At 37.9% G+C, this 23,658-nt stretch overlaps 1 protein-coding gene and 1 pseudogene across 4 annotated transcripts in view; both read left to right on the top strand.

Moving 5' to 3' along the window:
* Positions 1-23,658, top strand: part of LOC124787195 (flocculation protein FLO11) — a 628,869-nt gene that overhangs the window by 602,627 nt on the left and 2,584 nt on the right. For all 4 annotated transcript variants that reach the window (XM_047254321.1, XM_047254320.1, XM_047254323.1 and 1 more), the window contains 6 exons: positions 6,494-6,688; positions 9,221-9,490; positions 9,698-9,844; positions 10,339-10,787; positions 12,317-12,589; positions 20,663-21,288. In XM_047254321.1, the coding sequence (XP_047110277.1) occupies positions 6,494-6,688; positions 9,221-9,490; positions 9,698-9,844; positions 10,339-10,787; positions 12,317-12,589; positions 20,663-21,288 (1,960 nt within the window). The remainder of the gene's footprint in view (positions 1-6,493; positions 6,689-9,220; positions 9,491-9,697; positions 9,845-10,338; positions 10,788-12,316; positions 12,590-20,662; positions 21,289-23,658) is intronic.
* On the top strand, positions 7,581-7,698 carry LOC124728566 (annotated as a pseudogene).

Below are 23,658 nucleotides of genomic sequence, written 5' to 3'. Positions count from 1 at the left end.
AATCACAGCCAACTTGGCCTTCTCCTAATGTCGGGGTAATTAATTGTTTGCCTGTAAATGGGATAGAGTCGCATTGTTCGGAATTTCCGTATTAATGTGTCGTATTCAATTTTGTCTCCGACTTGTAATATGTACAGTGTTGGGTGTTCCTGAAACCAAGAGGTGAACGCAAGTGTTCCATCGTTACACTGCTTTACAGAATATGGAGAGCGACGGTTCAAACCCACGTCCGGCTCTGGATTTTGAGAAACACTCGGGTGCTTATAAATTTTAGTTAGCGTCGTCTCCCATGATCGACATTTGGACTAATACCTCCAGTTTCTGCACTAACATTTTTGACTCAGCATTGAAGTTGGCTCCTGTAGGGTAGAGACGAGGAGGGCATAACAATGAGGAATGCTTGGGATTGTCATCTGCCGGAGCCGCCATCTCTGTCGAGTTCTTCATTGTTGTTTGAAGATGTTGCGTACGTGCAAGTCGAGTTATTGTGGTAGAAAATTTTTAGCCTGGGAGACAAACATCGCGCACGGCGTTCCAGGTTCTCGCGGTGTGGCCACAAATTGACAGCTTTAGTCGATTGCCGCCGATTATTTATAGAGGTGCGCTAAGGAGGCGGTGGGTGGGGCCCGCTACCAGCCGTGGCGCTGTAGAGAGCTGGCCGCGCGCGAAGTGCAATTATACAGCTGCCGGTGCTGGGCTTGAGCGCGACTCCGACACCTCTAGCAGTTGACGTCACAACTCTAGAAATCTCGGGCTTTGCTCGAGCTTTCGACTTCTACTGGTTCTGTCCCCGCGTCGTTCCCAAAGGCTGTTCGTGTGCTGTGGATTTAAATAACAAAATTAATTTTGTACCGTACACTGCAATATCTTTTAATGGAGCATGTCATCTGTAAACAGCAACAAATAAATGAATAAGGAATATGCACCGGGCCCAACGAGATATACGGGCCCTGCAACGAACGCATTGGCCTCGTCCACGATCGAGTGATATATGCTGATACTACTCCACGACTGATCACGCCACTAAAATTTAAATCGCGATCGCAGTTACAGCCATTTTAAAGTGACGTATGTGGTTTATTAGCCATTCAATTCTTGCTTCATTTTTCTCCTTGTTTCACCTCAACGTTACCATCTTGTTTTCAGTCTGATTAGTTAGTTAGTAACAGATTCCATAAATCATTTGAATTATTCTTTTATTGAAACGATGTGAAACAAATCAGTAACTGGTAGTTTTCTTGTACTTCATTCTAGTATGTGATCGGGAATCGAAATGCATATTTGCGAACTGATAACCAATTAAAACATTATGTAATGTTTTTGATGGACAACACTTTTGCCTTTGGATGTGAGCTTTACTAAAAAATTACCATAAATGTTTGTGTATCCATACAAAACATATGATAAATCTTCTTGCAAATTAGCGTAAATACAACAGGAGTTTGGGAGCTGGTATGACTTAATAGTATTTCCTTCTGTGTCCGACGAAATTATCAGATTTCAAGCGGAGCTGCAACTTGTTTTTGAGGTTCGTTCGTAGTTGGTTGCAGTCTCACTGTGCGAGCCAAACGTCACGTGACTGTTATGTGAGCCCATGCTGTTGAATCAAGTTTTGTGGTGTATTGGGGAGTCTCGAGCTCGTTCAACACGAGTATCATTTGCCCAGTTGTGTACTCGACTTGCAATACTGTAAGCTCTGGCAGTTAGTACACATTGTCTTAATCGTTGCGGGAAGAAGAGCCTCTGAGAGAATGCACGATAAACCGCAATCGCAATAGGCTACAATCCGACCTTTATCAAAGTCGGAAACGTGATGGTACGCATTTCTCCTCCTTACACGAGGCATCACAAAAACGTTTCACCAGGCAATGCTGGTCCACTGCTGTTTGTGTATGAGAAATGGGTTGGAAACTTTCCTCATTTCAGCACGTTGTAGGTGTCGCCACCGGCGCCAACCTTGTGTGAATGCTCTGAAAAGCTAATCATTTGCATATCAGAGCATCTTCTTCCTGTCGGTTAAATTTCGCATCAGTAGCATGTCATCTTCGTGGTGTAGCAATTTTAATGGCCAGTGCTGTATATGCCATCCCTTCATGTCTCTTATGTGCTCCCTAGGTGGCAAATCAGGGGACTGGGAAGACCAGTCAAGAATCTGTATATTCCGCAAGGTGTTTGTGGTATGAACTGCAGTGTGTTGTCTTTCATTACTTCACTGCAATATCCCATCTGATATCCTGATCATGAAAGCAGAGTTTACCACTTTCCACTGATGAGCTTTGGACATTAAGTAAATAAGTCCTGTTATCATATATAATAGCTCCACACACCATTATTCCAGGAATTGGAGAGATACGGGTCTTGAATGTTGATGCTTCCTGTGACCTTTCACCTAATCGACTGTGGATACGTTGGCCTCAATCACTCTGCCGCAGACAGAAGTGACACTCAACACTGAACACCACTGAATGGTGCTCAGTGTCATAGTTGACCCTTGCTACACATCATGAAAGTATCTGTTACCTGTGGATGGTGTCATATTGTCATTCGTCTTTTCATCATAGCCAGGTGCGTAATCCATCAATATTGTTGCCCTGGATGGAACTGTACCTATTCTTCATGCCCTGATATCTTCCTGAGTGCAACTCACTACCACTCATTCTATTGTCATTACAGTATAATCTTTCAGTATGATGCTTCCATGTGCCTCATTCCAACAAGTCAAGCTTTCTCAACATATGAAAGCTGTTGATAAGTAGCATGTCAACATCCTAGGCATGCCATCTTGCTATCTCAACCTGAAAAAAACATTAGGCACTCCCAGTAGCCATCATGTACTCAAACCTTCCTTCATCTTTATGAATGGCTTGTTTGTGCACTGAAAATAAGCTTGCATAAGGATGTCATTTTAACTAGAGTATCGGTTTGGTAACATTGGTAAAGGTGTTCATAGTGTATAGCTTGCCATTTCTGTCTGTTTATATTTGCAGTTTGGATTCGAGGGACTCATTTAAAATTGTTAGATGTAAGTATGACATATGGAAAAATATTTCACATTTCTTGCAGATTGTATTTCTTGGGACTCTACTAATGATTTTTTGCTGGAGCCCCTATCTGACAGGTGATAATTTGAGAAGCAGCACTTGTTGTGCATACTGATAAGTCAGTCAAAGGTCTTTGACTATGTCCTCTGTCAATGTTTAGTAGCAACAGTGGATGCGCTAAAAATAAAGAAAATAATTTGAGTGCCGGAATACATTTGCTATGAATGGTGCTTCATTGAGAAGCAGAACATACGGAATACATCTCCATCAGTCACTTGTTTGTTTTCTGCACAGTCACTTATGATGAGTGAATGACAAGGATATTTGTGGTGTAATACAAAAATATAAACTGCCAGATGTAGCACAAAGTTTAATGACTTTTTATTGAATACTGCTAGAAAACATTTTGTGTATCATGAATTGGTACTGCTATGTATGTTTTGTTTGTTTACTGAGACATTTATATGCATTATAGCTTTTTCTGGAATAAATTAGTACACTAATACTACAAAAGCGTGAATCAAATTTTGAAGACTTATCCTGTAAATAACAGACATAATCTTCATTTGAAGATTTATTTCCTTTCGACATGCTCAGTACAACAGCGCTGAGAATTGTTGATTTGCCATCTACCACTATAATCATTGCTAACAATATGTTATTTACAGCAGTAAATGGTTGTTGTTGTGGTCTTTAGTCCTGAGTCTGGTTTGATGCAGCTCTCCATGCTACTCCATCCTGTGCAAGCTTCTTCATCTCCCAGTACCTACTGCAACCTACATCCTTCTGAATCTGTTTAGTGTATTCATCTCTTGGTCTCCCTCTACAATTTTTACCCTCCACGCTGCCCTCCAGTACTAAATTGGTGATCCCTTTATGCCTCAGAACATGTCCTACCAACCAATCCCTTCTTCTAGTCAAGTTGTGCCACAAACTTCTCTTCTCCCCAATCCTATTCAATACCTCCTCATTAGTTATATGATCTACCCATCTAAATGGTTAAGAAGGGTAAAAAATTACAATAAATTATTCAAATAGTTTTTGCTCTATTTTCGGAGGTGATATCTAAAATCTTTGCACTAGTACTTAACAGTTCCGTGGCATTCTGTGTGGCTGAAATGAGACTCATATATTTCAGGAAATGATGAATTAATAAGTATGTTGTGAAGCAAAGAAAAATTGATGCACAGGTTTAATTTTAGATGATTTGAAACATAACTCTATGAACTGAGTACTCAACACAAAGGCTTTAACTGACTCCTGTTGTCAAAAAATAATCCTTGTGAACAACACTGAAAAAAGTGTTACATATCAAGAGAAAGGTACAAACACAGAGCAATGTCATCATTGTGTTCAGTAGTAATGCAATTAAAAATGTTAAACAGTAAGTAAATATAAAGGGAACAAACCAAAAACATAACACTAAACTTTTTAAAAAATAGTGTGTATGTAATAAGTTAAATTAAGTCTCAAGAAAATAAAATTAGTATGTGACAAGAGTGCTGCCTTAGTCCCATGTCCTCCACTTACAAAACAAAGACAAAAACTTAATCTGTTGGAAGCCTTGGAAATCAACAAACAATCTGGCCCACAGTCCTGATTTAATATTGAATGACCAAACACAGCTTAATACTTCCTCTCTTCTAAATTTCAGTTAATTCTCTATTCCCTTATTCCCTATTTTTCCAATATCTGTTTATTTATTTACTTTGATTCTGTGTGCTTCATATGTTATGTTGCTACTATTGCCAGCGCTGCATTTTATTCTTGTTTCTCTATCACCTCCTGTATGTAATACCTCTTCAAGCTATTCTTCAGCACTCTTGTCGTATGATAATTTTACTGTATCGGGACTGTTAATTTAATTTATATAGGCACTGTTTTTTAGTTTAGTTTTAATGTTTTTCTGGTTCATTCCCTATAAATTTTTTTACTATTTAAGTTTAACATTTTTTGTCCACCTCCACTGCCCTGTGACTTGCATGTCTGGCTGCTATGTGGAGGATCCAGGCTTGATTTCTGGTACTGTGAGGGACTTTTCCATGGCAGGAGGACTGGAATGAGGTGCACTCAGCCTTGTGATGCACATAGAGGAGCTACTTGAGTGAGAAGTAGCAGCTCCAAGATCTACAAAGCCGACGACAATTGTGAGAGAAATATACAGCTCCTGCCCTTCAGTATCGCATCTGCACGACTCCTCAAGGCAGAGGCATTTGGTGGGTTGTGATTGAGCCATAGGGGCCAGAGTACGGACCTGATTTTGCTTTTAACATTTTTAATCACATTACTACTTTACTGTCAAGGACGACATTTTATTCTGTTCTCATGGCTCGCTCTTGATGTTTAACTAATTTTTTGGTGCTGTTAATGAATATTATACTTTCTTTGACACTGTTAACCAGTCAAAGTCTAATGATAGCCTTATAAGCTGAAACCAACTAACAAAAATAAATTACTCCTGTAGTACATACACAGTATTGTGCTTTTCATTTATAGTTATGAAGTTATTCTGCCAAGAAGTGATGGAAGAATCAGTTTACATGATGGAAATACCATTTAAAAGATTGTGAATTTATCATATAGAGTCTCTTTGGGACTGAGGTGCATATATCAGTATTTTCTGATGTAGTGAAGCTGGCCATTTACCTTATTTCGATTGAAACTTGCATATATTATGTTTGTTCAGTGGCATTAAGCAGGAAAACTAGGAAAGGGAGCGAATGGAAGAAAGCTGAACAAACCTTGCTGACCAGTGAATGATGCTGGTTCTGCAATAAATATTTATGTGGTTGATTTTGTTACTAACCTTGTGATAACTGCTGTTTTACAACAGTCGAGAAGCACTTTATAGGCATTTGAATGATTAGGGAAGAATGACTCCAATTTTGTTTTTCACTATGAGTCAACAATTTTTATTCTTTAAGCACTGTATAGTAAAGTTGTAAATGTGATACTATTTACTCTGTTAACCCACAGACATGAGCTTTACTGCTACTATAATATTGAAGAAACATCTATTTCTCATTCAATTCTTTAACTATATCTTCGAATGAATCTACATTCAAAATGAAGAAAAGCAAATGCTAATGCCACAATGTCCAAATGGTATTGGGCTATAAAAAACAAAATAGGATTCATGTAATTGACTCTCTTGATGAAGGTATAGATAAAAACTGCAAATAAGCTTTTCATATAAAATAGTCTCCCACATTTTTTAATATTAATAACTATTAATTAAATTGAACCTGTATTTCCCTAACTCTGCGTTTGACATATTTTTAAACTTTTCTCTTGTGGATCTCTTATTCCCAGAATTTTATTGTCACTCACAAATGAAGTTGATGTAAATTTACTCTCTTTGCACCAAATTCATTGAAAAATGAACAATGAAGATTCATTGGTTTGCTCTCCTCTTGCAGTAGCATACAGTTTTGTTTTTGTATGTTTGACAGGTCAGCACTGCAGACACTGCACCGTGTTAGCTCAAAGGCACGTGAGCATAACCATTTTTTAGGTGGTCTCACACATGATTGGGTTGCTTACTATGAACAACGTGTCGAATCGGATCGCTCGTGCCTCAACGAGTGGCATGCCATGGATAACCTTGAGTCAAGACGTCCCCCGTCACCTGACTCAGTGCGCACTAAGTGAGTTAGCATTAAAGAATTTGATTAGTTTGGTACAAGTATCCTAGTTAATCTTTACAATGTAAAACAGGGAAAATATTTGGAATTGTATGTAATTATTTGCTAAACTCTAAACCTTAAGTGCTATCTAATGGATTGGTTTTATAATATTTTGTTGGAAGAATGAAGAGTTCTGGATGCAAAATTTCTACTTTTACCATGGTATCCCTGTTTTACTACAGTACTAATTTAGTCAGTTTTCCTATTCCTTGATAGAATGTAATGAAATTCTCGATTATGTATACCCCTAACAAGGAAGAAGAAAAAGAAGAAGAAGAAGAAGAAGAAAATTACCAGGCAAGGTGGCACAATGGTGAGCACACTGGACTCACGTTTGGGAGGATGGCGGTTCAAACCCCGTCTGGCTATCCTGATTTAGGTTTTTTGTGATTTCCCTAAATCACCCCAGGCAAATGCTAGGATTGTTCCTTTGAAGGGGCACGTCTGACTTCTTTCCCCATCCTTCCCTAATCTGATGGGACTGATGACCTTGCTGTTTGGTTCCCCTCCCCCACAAATCAATCAAACAAAAAAAAAATTGAAGCACATGGAATCTGTGAGGTGGGAAACAAAGTGAAACATCATGGATTGAGAGGGTGCTCTTTAAGTGCCCATACCATGTTTCTATCTCTTTCTGCAAGAGTTCCTCTTTCAGTATCTTCCCTACCCTTCATTTCTGATTCTTTCTTTCCCTGTTACTCCTATCCTACTCATGAGAAACTTCATTTCACATGCCTATAATCAGCTTACATCTCTTTTCTCCATTACCCCCTGTTTCAGATGGACATATCAGTATTGGGATGTAGAAACTTCTGTACATTACTTTTTTGTGGGTTATCTTTGTGCCAAACCTGGCAACAGCCTTGACGCAGTGGCTACACTGGTTCCCGTCAGATCACTGAAGTTAAGCACTGTTGGGCGTGGCTGGCACTTGGATGGGTGACCATTCGGGCCGCCGTGTGCTGTTGCCATTTTTTGGGGTGCACTCAGCCTCATGATGCCAGTTGAGAAGCTACTCGACCAAATAATAGCGGCTCCGGTCAAAGAAAACCATCATAATGACCGGGAGAGCGTTGTGCTGACCACACGCCCCTCCTGTCTGCACCCTCGGCTGAGGATGGCACAGCGGTCAGATGGTCCCGATGGGCCACTTGTGGCCTGAAGACGGAGTGCTTTGTTCCAAATCCGGCTCCTTACACTTCCCAGGAATGCTACTGTCTGTCTGCCGCCATATTCAGTGATCTCTTTCTCATTTCTTCCCCTTCCCTCTGTCACTCTTCTCCAATACTAGGCACTTTCCACCTTTTTCAATTGTTCACCTCTGAGTCTTACTCTGCTAGTTTGTGTATCTTTCTTTCTAGTTGTAACCAGGATCTCACATCTGTTTCATTCCATCCTGTCTCGCAGTTTCTTTCCAAGCACTCAGTTATTCCTGAAGCTCCGCCTCCCTCTTTCCTCGGGTCATAGTCATCTGCAGACACCATTATTTTCATCTTGTCTTTTCCAGTTTTCTCTGCCACATTAGTCATCATCTCATCCAACAACGAGTGACAAAGCACTGCCCTGTTTCACACCACTTGTTTGCTGGAACAATCCGTCCTTTCATTTCCCACTCAACTCAGACTTCCACAGAACATCTCATCCTCTCTTTTCATGTCAGGTACCCAATGCGATGATCCTTCCTTATGGTGGTCAAATATGGTTGACTGGAACCTTGATGATGAGTATACCTGCCCTCACATTCCCATGCTATCCAACACTGGACCACTGTTGCATCCAAATGCACCACGAGTAGGGATACTGCATGATTCAACCAGCTGATCAAATAGAGACACACAAGGGGCTGCTTTCATACTCTGTCAGGTGTTGATAACATTGTTTCACTTGAGTATGCGACACATCTGTGACGTTCACAGTGATCACTCTATATCTGAGGATTACGTCCTTTATATACCCAACCAGGCATGTAACATCACTAAATGTGAAAAACACTACTGCTGTCTTGTGACAATTCTACCAGTTCAAAGAATTTCAACTCTAATTATAATTTATATACATGCTCATGATTTTGTGTGTGTGTGTGTGTGTGTGTGTGTGTGTGTGTGTGTGTGTGTGTGTGTGTGTGTAATACACACTATAAATACAGTTCCCCCTGAAAAATGTTATTGTGATAAGTTGTGAGAAGCCTTCTTTCCATGACTGGTTATTGGAATTGGTGCATATTTTTCCCCATGCAGTTTATTCGTGGATAGTAAAGTATTAATTCCATAAAGAAGTTTACCATGAAAAGATAATTTCACCATATTGAACTACTTTGACAGGTGCTGGGAGGAATTGACATTTGACACTTGTTGCAATTTAACTGTTAATTTTTCTGAAGCAGTATTTAATTTTAGACTGAAATGAAGTTGTATGTGATTGGAGTACAGTTATTCAGTTGCTATTGTTAAGTGACATAATGTCTATATGCTGATCTTAGAATTCCTCTTGTAGGCCACGGGAGCGTGAGGAGACAGAGCATGTGATCCGATCAACACTTAAGGAGATAATGATGTCAGTGGACTTAGATGAGGTTACATCCAAGTACATAAGGAGCCGCCTTGAAGAAGATCTTGATATGGATCTTGGTGAATTTAAATCATTCATTGACCAAGAGATGCTCACTATCTTGGGACAGATGGATGCTGCCACAGAGATATTTGAGCATGTCTATCTTGGCTCTGAATGGAATGCTTCAAACCTTGAAGAATTACAAAGAAATGGGTAAGTAAATATTTATTCCTGACAATTGTGGAGATTTCAGAAAGTGATGAAAATAAGAGAAAGAAAGTTGTCTTTTAATTTCATCTTTGACTTGTTACTATCTTATAAATGGCTGGATTATGCTCATTTGCCTTCATATGTATGATGCAAGAACAATTTTAAGCAGACATAAAGGATGTATTTATTTATAATTGGGTTCTATTTCAGTGTGAGGCATATTTTGAATGTGACTCGAGAGATAGATAACTTCTTTCCTGGGATGTTTAACTACCAGAATATTAGGGTTTATGATGATGAGAAGACTGATCTTTTGAAACATTGGGACAATACATTTCGCTACATTACAAGTGCCAAGTAAGTAGCTGAATTAACTGTGATTCATAGCATTAGTGCTAGGCCATAAAGCAGCCATAAGAGTGAAAACACACCATTTTGAAGTTTATTTTGTGCTTACTTTGTTTGTATACTGATAAACAGTGCCAATTTATTGGTCAGTTGAGGCATCTTTCCTATCTTGCGATTCTTTTGTATACATCTTACTTCAATGATAACTCAACTTGAAGTGAGTTTCGGTCAAAGATTACTGCTTCCATATCAATGAATGCATGCCTTCACTCTTCTTTTTCTGGCAGTAGTTATATCCATTGTTTTTATTTTCATTTTTCATTGCAAAGCAACTAACTTTAATTTTTTTGAAGTATCTGGTGGTTGAGAAACTCTATAGAAAATAATAGATAATAGATAATAGATCAGTATTAAAGGAAGGTGCAGGTTGCTGCATTACTTAAGTTGTATATCCGAAACTTCGTAACAATTGTAACTGTTTTCCTTTCTCTTTTGTTTTACAGGAAAGAGGGTTCCAAGGTTTTAGTACACTGCAAAATGGGAGTCAGCCGTTCTGCTTCAGTAGTGATAGCCTATGCGATGAAAGCATACAACTGGGATTATAAAAAAGCCTTTGAATATGTTAAGCAAAAGAGAAGCTGCATAAAGCCTAACACCAGCTTTATCTCACAGCTGGAAACATACCAAGGAATGCTAGATGCAATGAAACACAGAGAGAGGTTGCAGCGTTCAAAGTCCGAGACAAATCTGGGCAATTCCCCAGCTTCTGAAATGTCAGGAGACCTGAAAGATGCCTCAGAGAACCGTCAAACTACTCTCAGAACTCTCACTGTCCCTTCCTCCCTGACACTTTCATCATCAGGGCGTGAGCTGGCCAAGTGTGGTAACAGACCGAAATCGTGGTCACCAGACAATGCTGTTGCATCATCTATGTTCGCAGCTGCCAGTAATGGTGAGTATATTTTTTACATGTAGTCCATATTCTATCACGTACTTAAGAAGATACTTTATGTCTTTGTTCGTCCAAAAGGAAAATGGGAGTACATAATAGTATTTATGGAGTTGGGAATGTGGCTTTCCCAAGGAAAGATAGTGATAAATAGTCAGATGAATTGAAAGCAACCACTGATAAATGTTGCAGTGCTATTGTGTCTTGCTACGTGTTTGACATATTATATCTATATTACTTAGCCACAGAAAAATAATCACTTACTTTGTGAAACTTTCTGTCTGCTTCATACTAGTAATGTGAAGTATGAGCACAGACTTTATTAGGTTAAGTGTCTGATAATATAATGTACAGAGGGACGGTTTCATTACAAAACTTTTGTTAAAACCAGGAATTGTTAGATGTGATCACAGGTGGAACAGAGACCGGCAGCTGACATTAAGTATGAATAAATGTAAAATCTAATGAAAAGGATAGTTGCTACTCACCATATAGCAGAGATGCTGATTCGCAGGAAGGCACAATAAAAAGACTTTCAGAAAGTTAGCTTTTGCCCAACAATGCCTTTGTCATAAGTAGGCAACATACACACATGCACACAAACGCAACTCGCATACACATGACAGTTGTCTCTGGCAGCTGGAACCAGATTGTGAGCAGCAGGGAATTATGGGAGATGCAAAAAAACTGGCAAGTATGGAGGTATACAGGCAGTTAGTGTTCTCCAACATCCATGACTGCAACAGGATGAAGACTGGATTATTTTAGTATATATGTACACCATAGCCTTTCATGTGTGGCTTGTAAAGTAAGTTTGAAGACCTGGATATAAAACGGAGATAAGGGTCCAGTAATGAAATGATTAAAAAGCTGATAAAATAGAATCAAAATATAAAGCTGTTTCCTGTATAGATGAAGAACAAGGATAGGTTGTAATAGAACTATAGAGCAGAATTTATTTTACAAGGAAATTGCCCACACAGCAGTGACATCAGTTATCTATTCTCAACAGTATGAATGCGATGTTCACTTGATCTCTGAAAGGTACCTTAAAATATATGAAATAGCTGTTCATAAATATTTGAAATGTAGTTATTCTCGTACATACACGCTCAAGTAAAAAGCAATGTTTCATACATTTTTATAGCTTTGTTTATCAAATCTTCATTATTCATGCATTTTGATATAAACAGTAGTCCTGTTGTTATTTTTTTTGTGTTTGTTTTGTCTTCTTTGGGCTTTTTTGTAGCATTCTGCATTAATTAATCAATGATCTCTTAATACAATTGACAAAAAAAGAATTTCCGTTTAGAAGAACACTTATACAGTTCCTTTTTTTACTTCTATATTTTGTTTTCCTGGAAAGTGGAATATTGTCTCCCTTCATCAGGAATTATTGCTGAATGAATTGTGGCCTGTCAATTTTCTGTCTTTCTTCCTGATACAACATTAATGCATTTTGTACATGGATTGAATACCAGAAAAATGATGCAATAACCAGTCCTATGTTTTTTTCTTTCTTTTTGTTCCAGCTCCTTCATCTGTATCTCTGGAACGTTTGGATGTCTGTTGTCAGCAGGAACAAGAAACTGTGCCACAATTGGTACGTTCTCGAAGCACTACCTCTCAACAAGTACCACATCTTCCACATGGAACTTCAGATGCAAAAAATGTTCGTATGCCATGCGTCAATGGGGAAGCATACAGTGTATCCCAAAACAAAGTGGTCTACCTTCCAACAACCGAAACTGCTGTAAAAAGACGCGTCAGTGAACTTGAAGCTCGTAGTCGAGGTATCACTGCAGGTACTGTTTCAAGTTTCTGAATTATTAATGGCAGTTAATAAATACATTATTAAAGAAGTGTGTATGTAACCACCATGACAACAACAACAACAACAACAACAACAACAACACCGCCCCCCCCCCCACACACACACACACACTTGTTCCATTGTTTGTTAATAGTTATCTCAAATTATAAGGTCTCCAACAAACATATTTTTAGAGTGAACATGAAAAGTGTATCCTTTGTGTCTATCTTTTTCTTAAAAAGAAGATAGATTTAGCTTGACTGACGGTCTGAACACCACAGTGTTTCACTGAGGATGATTCTGCTATATTTGCCTGCCGAACAATAATGTGAAGTATTTTTCACACCTATAAGGTGTTGTAATGATTTGATCAAAAGAAAACAATGAGTGCTCTTTCAAAGGAAGGTGGAAATAATGATATACCCTCACATAATGGCAAATAATAAAGAGGCTAGACAACCCAGATTCCCTAAACAGAGGGATTCATCTTGCAAGCTATATTATGCCTGAGGCTAACTTTTGTAATTTGTTTCTCCATTCATGTTCATGACTGCTTATACATTCACAGCTTTTGAGAAAAGAAAAGCTGGTTCATAGACATTCATGTGTGCTCACATTGTAGATTCTTTCACAGAAGCATATAAGGGATTATTTAATTTCATTAATACCACTACTAAAAATACCCATTTTCAAATAAATGTAACCAAAACAATGATAGCTTGGGTCAGCCTATGCAGTGCTGTTTACTACAGCACCACAGTCTTTCAGGAGGAGGAGGAGGAGGAGGAGGAGAAGAAGGAGAAGGAGATGGAGATGGAGATGGTAGTTAACCACATGCTTTCTTTCAAATTTCAGAATAAATTGGCTTCTGTTGAAACATTATGAGGAGCAGAAAATTGGAGAATGAAATTTTTGCTCTTCAGCATTGTGTGTGCTGATATGAGACTTATTGGCAGATTAAAACTGTGAGCTGGACCACGACTTGAACTCGGGACCTTGCCTTTTTCGGCCAAGTGCTCTAAGTGGAAGGTAGGAGACGAGGTCCTGATGAAAGTGAACCTGTGAGGACAGGTTGTGAGTCATGCTTGGGTAGCTCAGTTGTGAGCTACCCAAACACGACTCACGACCCGTCCTCACAGCTTCATTTCTGCCAGTACCTCATCTCCTACCTTCCAAACTTCACAGGAGAACCACAGAAGTTCTCCTGTGAACCTTGCAAAAGACTAGCACTTCTCGAAGAAAGGATATTGCAGAGACATGGCGCCACAGCCTGAGGGATGTTTCCAGAATCAAATTTTCGCTCTGCAGTGGAATGTGTGCTGACATGAAACTTCCTGGAAGATTAAAACTGTGTGTGCCGGACCGAGACTCGAATTTGGGTGGCTCAGATGGTAGAGCACTTGCCTGGGAAAGGCAAAGGTTCCATGTTAGAGTCTCGGTCCGGCACACAGTTTTAATCTGCCAGGACCATATCAGTGCATACTCAGCTGCAGAGTGAAAATTTCATTCTGGTAACATCCTCCAGGCTGTGGTTAAGCCATGTCTCCACAATATTCTTTTCTTCCAGAAGTGCTTGTCTTGCAAGGTTCGCAGGAGAGCTTCTGTGAAGTTTGGTAGGTAGGAGACGAGGTAGTATCGGAAGTGAAGCTGTGAGGATGGGTTGTGAATTGTGCATGGATAGCTCAGTTGCTGGAGGTGCCAAGTTAGAGTCTCAGTCTGGCAGGCAGTTTTAATCTGCCAGGAAGTTTCAGAAAATTGGAAATTATCCATTAGAGAAACTGTTTCTAAATGCAGTGATCAGCCTACACCCAACAATTAAAATTTTTCGTCATTCAAGCATATCCCATGCATGCATCTGAGCGTTAGTTCCACAATAATTGTGAAACTAGAGAAAATCAGTGATTAAAAAAAGTGAAAACAGTGTTACTGACTTCTGGATGGATTGTCTGTGGCAGCTGAAGGGTTAATACAGAACTAAAGCAGTAGTATCAGCCATATAGGTACAGCCACCAATATAGAGTGTTCTCTAGGATATGATTAAAGCTTTAGTGGTGGAAATGAAAGCTCTGTGCTTACAGTATTTCGAGCAAGCCTTGAGGTTGTTAAAGTGGACAAATTCTCCAGCATCTTGAAGTTACTGAATTTGAAGTTGCACAGATTGTGGAGTTATAAAATAGATTGTGTTTACAGTTTAAAAATGCCAGCCATAATACCGGTGCAAACTAATTCTATAGAAAGCTGGTTCGAGAACATTTTTCCCCCCACATGTTGAAGGAGTTGGCTGTTAAAATTGATTTTTACCATGACTCTTGCTCTAAATCGAATATGTTAATATACATGGCTTGTTCAGAAAATTAGTTCTGATGCTATCTGGCATATGGGGGAGTGGGTTGGGGAGAGTCAAGTAATTTCAGCATAACTATGTCGTTTGGCTCAATATAGGTCTGACATTACTGCGGAAAGGTTATTAAACTGTTGTCTATACCGTAAATGTAAATCAAAATGGCTGCTATCAACGAAAATCCCTCCTACACTGAATCCGTTTTATGTGAGAAAAAATACGTGAAACCTTGGGCAGTATATGGAGGGACATAAAGAGGGATAGTGCTATAACCAAATAGTGTTGCTTCTTTCTGGAAGATCGGACAAATTTTATAAATGTCCATAATGATGAAAGAAGTGGACAACCATCTGGTATGATGAATGAATTTGTTGCAAAGGTTAATGACCAAATCAGAGAATATCACTGGTTCACAATTACAGAGTTATCATTTAGATTCTCTCAGATAACATGGGGAGTGTTGTATGTATTTGTGACTGTTAAGCTTGGTCATCACAAATTTTGTGTTTGATGGGTCCCAAAGCTTCTGACTAATGTCCATGAAATGAAGAGCCTGGTAGCCACTTTATTGCTTCTGATGCAATACGATGCAGAACAACATGAATTCCTCAATGACAGTGTGACAGAGGATGAAACATGGGTTGCATACGTTAATGTGGAGGAAAAAACCAATCAATGCATGAAAACAGTTCTTTTGGGATTTTTTGTTGATTCTATGGAAAATGGAACTAGAATAAACTCTGAAATTTGCTATCAAATCATAAAGATGTGTTTGACTTTCAGGAGAGCAGTGCCTGAAGTCTTCAGTGACTGCTATAGGAGAATATCTTCAAATGTTCTTGCACAAAATCCAAAGAAATTCTGATCATAGGATGAGGAATTCCACCTTATGTCAGACACCTTTTCAGTTTTGTTTTGCCCAGACATGTTTCAGCATTTTTTGTGCTATCTTCAGTGCTTTATTTTATTTTCTTACTGTAAATTTGTAGTTACATATCAACATTTAGAGAAACTTCTGCTACAAAATATTTAGAATTGTGAATGAATAATTGTTGTAGAATATTATACACCATTTGTTTACAGTTCACAGTTAAGATATGTATTAACAACCTGATGCACTCTATGTTGTTTATTACATTATGTTTAAAGTTCTAGTGATAATTTAATTGGCAGACAGCAAAACATAATTTTTGTTTTTCTGTTTGTTATCCATTCACGGACAGATATGAGTATACATCACTTTTGTGTGTGTGTGTATGTGTGCAATAAACAACATACAGTGCATGAGGTCATTAATACATACCTCAACTGTGAATTGGAAACAAATAGTGTATAATATTCTACAACAATTATTCATTCACAATTGTAAATATTTTGTACCAAAAGTTTCTCTAAATGTTGAAAATGAAATGTCGTGTGGCTAGGGCCTCCCGTCGGGTAGACCGTTCGCCTGGTGCAGGTCTTTCGATTTGACACCACTTCGGCGACCTGCGCGTCGATGGTTAATATGTAACGACAGTTTTACGGTAAGAAAATAAAGTAACCCACTGAAGGTAGCACAAAAAGTGCTGGGTAAAACGAAACTGAAAAGGTGTCTTGCATAAGGTGGAATTCCTTGTCCTATTCTCATAGCAAGCACGGATATAAGAAGAACTGCAACAACACAGGATGAAATTCTGGTCATATGTAAAGGCTGTTAGTGGCACCAAAGTTAACATCTAGTCACTCATGGATAAGATAGGAACTGAAACTGAGGGTAGCAAAGCAAAAGTGGAAATGCTAAACTCTGTTTTCAAATGTTCCTTTACCCAAAGAAAAATTCAAGAGTGTTGCCCCAGTTTAATTTTCATACCACTGAAAAGTTAAGTGAAATAGATATTAGTGTCAGTGGTATTGAGAAACAGCTGAAATTGTAAAAACTCAACAAAGCCCCAGGACCTGATGGGATCCCTATCAGATTCTGTATTGGATTTGTGGCTGAGTTAGCCCCTCTTTTAACTATATAGTATCATTGGTTGCTCGGGTAAAACATCTGTGCCCAGTAGTTGGAAGAAGACACAGGTCACACCCATCTACAAGAAGAGCAGTGGAAGCGATCCACAAATCTACTGTCCAACATCCTCGAAATCGATTTGTTGTAGATCTTAGAACATGTCCTCAGCTAAAACATAATGAAGTATCTCAAACAGAATGACCTCCTCCATGCTGACCAACGTGGATTCTGAAAACATTGATCATGTGAAACCAAGCTGACTTTTCTTACATGATATACTGAAAGCCTTGGATCAAAGCAGTCGGGTAGATGCAGTATTTCTCGATTTCTGAAAAGCATTTACACACTTATTTCTACACTTGTTATCAAATGTATTACCATAAGGGTATCAAGTGAAATAAATTTTGTAACTGGATTGAGGATCTTGTTTGTTGGGAAGATGCAGTAAGTTATTGTTGATGGACAGTCATTGACAGATGTGAACATAACTTGTGGGCTTGCCCCAGGAAGTGTGTTGGGACCCTTCCAGTTCATGTTGTTTATTAATGACCTTGCAGACAATATTAAAAGTGTCCTCAGATTTTCTACAGATGATGCAATTATTTGTAATGAAGTACTGTATGAAAGAAGTTACATGAATATTCAGTCAGATTGTGATAAAATTTCCAAGTGGTGTAAAGATTGGCAAATTTCTTTAACTATTCAGAAATTTACAATTGTGCACTTCACAAAATGAAAAAAATTAACATGTGACTACAATATCAGTGAATCACAGGTGAAATAAGCATTCTCTGTTTATCGAGCTTAGCTTGTCTAGAAGTGAAAGTCGTTTTACATGACATAAAAAACATTTACTTTCTTCAAGTTACTAACTGAAAACACAATTGTCTGATCAGCAAAGTCTCACTTTTTTGTCATGTGGACTGTCATCTTGCTAATAACATGAAAACGCTTTGGGGAAAACCTTATTAAGGAAGTATTGTGTGTATGGAAAGCTGTTGTGAAGGAGATCAGGGAATTAATCCTAAGAAATCTGTCTGTGCAAGTGCTAAAGATGTGGATTTATTTTATCATACACTTTTTTGTTTTATTGGAATGATATATAATTACAATTTTGATGTGGTTGGGGACCTAACAACAGTTAGTTTCATAAGCTATTGAAGTGTATATTTACTGCACTTTTTTCTTTTTTATTCCAGAAATGGAGTAAGGAAAAATCACACTTCTTTTAGCTTCCAAAACAAACTATTCTTATATGTACAACCATATCAAAATTGTAAATATTTCCAAAGTACTCTTAGTGTAGTAAATCAATGAAATGAACTGTGTATGTTAAAAGAAATTCACATTTTTAGTAATTACATAGATGGGTTTGAAATATGTCAAGCAACTGTGTAGTGACTGTGGACACCAGTGACTCTCCAAATGAAGAGTTGTTATTTAGTTATGTTAGTTGGTATATAATTTCCGTAGTTATAGGTTTTGCTTCTGGCTTTTAATAGTGATCCTTGCCTATTGTAAACAATGTTCTAGATAATGGTGACTGTAAGTCTTAGAGACTATCCTATTGGAGTGATTTATATTTTTTCTATTAATGTTTGGTGAGTCATATGTTGGTTTTATGACTTCCAGATTAACAGGTGTGTTTGTTTTTAATAGCAGACTGTGTCATATTTTAACACATATTTAAATTACCTAGTTTTCTCACCATTGCTGCCTACATCCTTTTTCTTTTAATCAAGTACCAACTTCTCTGCCAGAGCTTGCAAGTCATGGTACCAGGACCTTCACTGAGGATTCGCTTTGTCACTCCACACCTTCAGTTTTTGTTTCATTGCAGTGATTTTGAGAAATTTAGTTTGTGTGTTTACCAAAAAACATGTAACTGATATGAACAGTATCAGATAGTATATATTTTCAGTAGACAGTACTACATAATTGGAACATAACAGTAAGCCCTTCACAATTCCCATCTAAATATTGCCATAAAAAAGTACTTGTACATAACTTTATTCTACAACATGTACAGACACCGTAAATATGTATGTGCTTCATGACATACTTCTGTTTTTACATCTTTGTAGACTAACTGCATTTGAGTTTCTACAGTTGTATCTTCAGACTTATAATAGCCTCCTTCCTTCCCTCCTCCCAATAGTCTTTCTTAGTTGTTAGCTACTGCTCAGTACATACTTTCCATTTCATTTCCTTCATACTGACACATGTTGTACACTTTCTCAGTAATTTTATTTGTTCCATTTCTCTACCTGCATACATTCCGTAGCTTTTCCTTTACTGTGAATGTAATATAATAATTCTATGTGTTCTCAGAATGCTGTGCGCTGATTCTCCTGACAGCTGTCCTTTAGTATGTGTTTTCTTGCCTTACTCACATCACATCCTTCATTCATTCATTCATTCAGGGGGTGTAGCATTTCACATAAGGAGACATTGTATCTTGGAGAAACTGTATTTATCCACTGTCAGGACCAAAATGCAAGTTTTGGTGATGTCTGGTATTGGTTTGTTAGTAAACCATCTTCAAGTTCATTTTCAAGCATATAAACTAAAATAGCTTCATAATTTTCATTAAAATACAAATAAGTATTGTAAAGCATTAAAATGCACATACCAGATTATTGTTCATAAAGCATATTGCTGGTGTGCTATGTCAAATTATCTGGACATTGTTAATATAGCTTACTTAGGGCAGCAAATGCATACAGCTTCATGAAATTGTGAAAATATCACAGTGCCTTCAATGCAACCGTAAGACTCATTATCTTTGACACCCTAAATAGGCTATGTTAACCATATGACTACAGTTTGTGGGAAGCACCAGCTACAGACAGCGGGTGGAGAGACTTAGTTACTCTGTGGCTGATTAGCTGAGTTGTATTTCTGCTATTATTCTTTGCTGTAATGTCTTTGACAGTTCTCTTTTTATACATTGTTAAGTGGCAATATTTAATGTAATAATCAAGAAAATCAATAGTTATTACTCACTATGCTGGGGAGTTTCTGTATCTGTAGACTACACCATGAGCAATTCTTATAAGTTTGGCGTAGCATACCAAACAAAATGCTCTATGTATAGACACACTATTGTTTATTGTTCATACTGGAAGGAATAATCTGGTACATGTACCTCTAATATATGTTATTTCTATCTGAGTTTTAATGGGGATTATAATGCTATTTGATTGTTTTATTTTTCTGCATGGATCTGAAAATGGTTTGCTAAAAAACTGAAACTGATAATCACCAAAAACTTGCATTGTAATCTTATTGATAATAAATACTCTGTAGTATTACTGTCTTGATCACTGATTCTGGGATAGGGTCTTGTCTGCAGAATAAATCTTTCACTTTGCAGTAAACTGTGTGCTATTTTGAAACTTCATGCAAGATTACAACTGAAGCTCTTAGGACAGGGTGTGTATTGTGCCTGGATAACTCTTTTGGTAAGAGGACTGCCCATGAAAGGTGAGATTCCAGGAAGATTTGGGGCCTCTTTTTATTCTCAGCTTGGAAAAGTTACTCTTTGGGGTGATATAAGATTTTCAGTTGTGGTTATCTCTACGTAATGATAATGCATACACTTAGTGAAAGACCTTTTTTCTGTCAAGAATTTAATTTTGTAACTGTTGTGATGTTCACCTGTACCATATGTTTACTTTTACTGTTGATATTTGATTTTAATTTTGTGATGTTATGTAACTCTGTTACAGGTGTATCTACTAGTGAGGTAACATCTCATCTAGAAGAACAACCAACAGCTCCAGGCTTAACACCAATGCCATCAGCTACAGCTCTTCCAGTGCCTCAGCAACAAGTTAACACAGTTCCAGGAGGACACTTTTTACCTCCCAGTTTACCTGCTGCTACACCATCTGTGATGGCACCATCACCTCCACAGAGTCCACAACCAGCAACGTCACCACCAAGTCCACCGTCAACTCCTACTGCCACATCACCAACACCTCACTCAGAAACAGAAACCATTGTTCAAACAAAACTAGCACCGAGGATGCTTAAGGCAGTTTTAGTAAAGAAAGAAATTTGGGATCCAGGAGAGACCCGTGATTCTCCTACTGCTTGTACTGCTGCATGGCCCACCTCTTACGCTGCTGCAGCGGACGATGCAGGAACAACGTTTGTCTCAGAGCTGCGTCTCTCAGATCAACTGGCTAATGGTGACACAGTTCAGAAGGGAGTTGGCCGCAGAGACCCGTTTTCAGCTCAACTGGATCGTGTTTTTGATAGAGAGGAGCGCCGACCATATGATCAACGAGAGTGTCCCTCAAGGCAGAGTTCTTGGAGTTCCTATGATAGTGCAGTTGTCCTTGGATACCAGGTTTGTGTCTCTATAATATTAATTGTATATGAAGCAGTAGAAATTTACTGTTTCATTACCATTCAATATTAACTAATGGGATATCTCTCTCTCTCTCTCTCTCTCTCTTTCTCTCTCTCTCTCTCTCTCTCTCTCTCTCTCTGTAAATCCTGTCAGTAACATTTTTGCTATTCAAATCACGCTCTTTTCTCGTCTTTGTTGTGCTTTGTTTATAGGGTAATGTAAGCAACTTCTTTACCTAATAGGTACTGTGCTTTCTTCATTAATTTTGAGTGTATGAAGCACCTGAAAGATTCAAAACATAACAATTCTTTAAATTCGTGTTGCGAATGTAATTCAGATAAAGTAGACATGGAGAAATTAATTGAGTGATAAGAGTGTATGACGACTTCATGCATAGAAATGTAAACGGTTTCCTCAGTACAACGGAAACATCATTGAGATATCAATTTACATTTTATACATACAGAATAGCAACTTTGGAGTTACTTAAGTTAAATTAGATTTAGAAAAACCCCAAAAAAGTTACTATAATTCCTGTTATTCTCAGCATATTGAGGTAGTGTGCTTTTCTTGAGTTTGGTCAGTTGTGACAATATTAATTAGTATTTTCCACCATCTTATAATTTTTACTAACTCAGTTGGCAGCTTTTATTCTTTCTGGTTCAGAATCTTGATCTTTCAAAGAGACACTTTCCACAGTCATCTTTCTGAAAACACACTTTATTTTCTCCCCCACATATACAGAATTTCCTGTTTTCTATAGCTACTTAATTGCTTGTCCCTTATTTAACTTGTCCATCTCTTATTGTGTCTTCAACTGACCAAAAGTCTCATCCCATAACCGAGAAAGTATTGTTAGCCTGCTCTTGAAGTCAACTGTCTAAGAAGAACCATAGTTTTTTGCTGCTTAAAGTTTTGAAAGTGAGGAGAATTGAAAAGTAGATAGTGCAGGGTCACCTTTCCATGTGCAGTGTACACCAGCCATGAACAGTGTTTCAAATTGTTTGATAATTCACGATCTTGTGTATACTATGCAGCCACATAAACAAACTTAGTGAGGCAGCAGCTGAATACTGGCTAACATTGTTATATATTTGCATGCAGTACTAGAACATCATTTTCATTAGCTTTCTTTGTATTTTATTCCAGCATGCCACCCTCTGGATATTTCTTGTAAAAATGTAATGAATTTTTATTGCACACAAAATATTGATAACTTATTATATAGTGGAAATGTTGAGTCAAAGACAGGTACAACAAAAAGACTTCTAAACAAGTAAGCTTTTTGAAGAATTATTGAAATTTCACCATCGAGGCCAAAACTAAACTGACACAAAACTTATAGATTACATAGTAATAATCCGGAAGTCTTTCCTATTTTCTGGGATAAGATGTGTTATTGTTCATGTGGGAATGCTGTCTTAGAGAAACAGTGCTTCTACAGAATGGAATCTTAATCTGAGCAAAACCATTATATGACCAGCTTGCTTGATTTTCCTGAATCGTCCCAGGGCTCTTTAATGAGTTATATCTGACATTTTGTAGGTCATTTTCATAATGAAGACAGTGGAGATGTGTTAAAGTTATTGTCATAGTCATTAATAGAAAGCACCTGCCCAGACAAAAGATGGAGTACACACATGGGAAGTATGTGGAAAATTGAAAGGGTGGGGGTTGTAGTAAGATTATCATTGTCATTCCATATTGTATTTAAACAATGGAAAATATGGGATGGAATGTTCTTTTTAACTACTTCTTTTCTTGGCTTTGGCCATTCCTGCAGTATGCACTTCCCTGTATCACTCACATTCATCTGTTCTACTGTACTCTATAACAGTTCTATTTTATGGAATTGGGGCTGTGCAGCAGTTGTAATATCCTTTTTCAATATTATTACATTAACTCAGCTGTAGTCAGTAAATTCTGCTTCTTCTCCTTCCTTCATCTTATCAGATATTACTGCTCTGACCTCCAGTCCAACTGTATCTTTTAATTGGGAAGAGAGGGGTTTAAATCCCTCTCTGGTCATCCTATAGTTTATTCTTGTCTAACCAAGCTAGTTATCAGTCCCAGAGGGCCTTGCCATTAACAGGGTATTAAATTCTACTCTTCTGTTATCTTTTGACAACAGACACATAGGAGGACTCATAAGTATTTATCTCCTTAGTAGTACTTTTACTCAGTAAAGGGATATATATGCTTTGCCGATGATTATTAATCTTAGTCAGTAGAGTAGAAGATTTTTTTCAAAGCAGTGTTAGATGCCTTCTACAGGGTACTCTGTTTAATCATATTTTGCTATCAGTCATGTTCCTCATGTTTCACCTTTATGCTAGAAACAATTTGCATACTTAATGTAAAGTATAA

Source organism: Schistocerca piceifrons, chromosome 1 (genome assembly GCF_021461385.2).
Source record: "Schistocerca piceifrons isolate TAMUIC-IGC-003096 chromosome 1, iqSchPice1.1, whole genome shotgun sequence".
NCBI classification, from domain to species: Eukaryota; Metazoa; Arthropoda; class Insecta; order Orthoptera; family Acrididae; genus Schistocerca; species Schistocerca piceifrons.
This window is presented reverse-complemented; position numbering and strand designations above follow the sequence as displayed.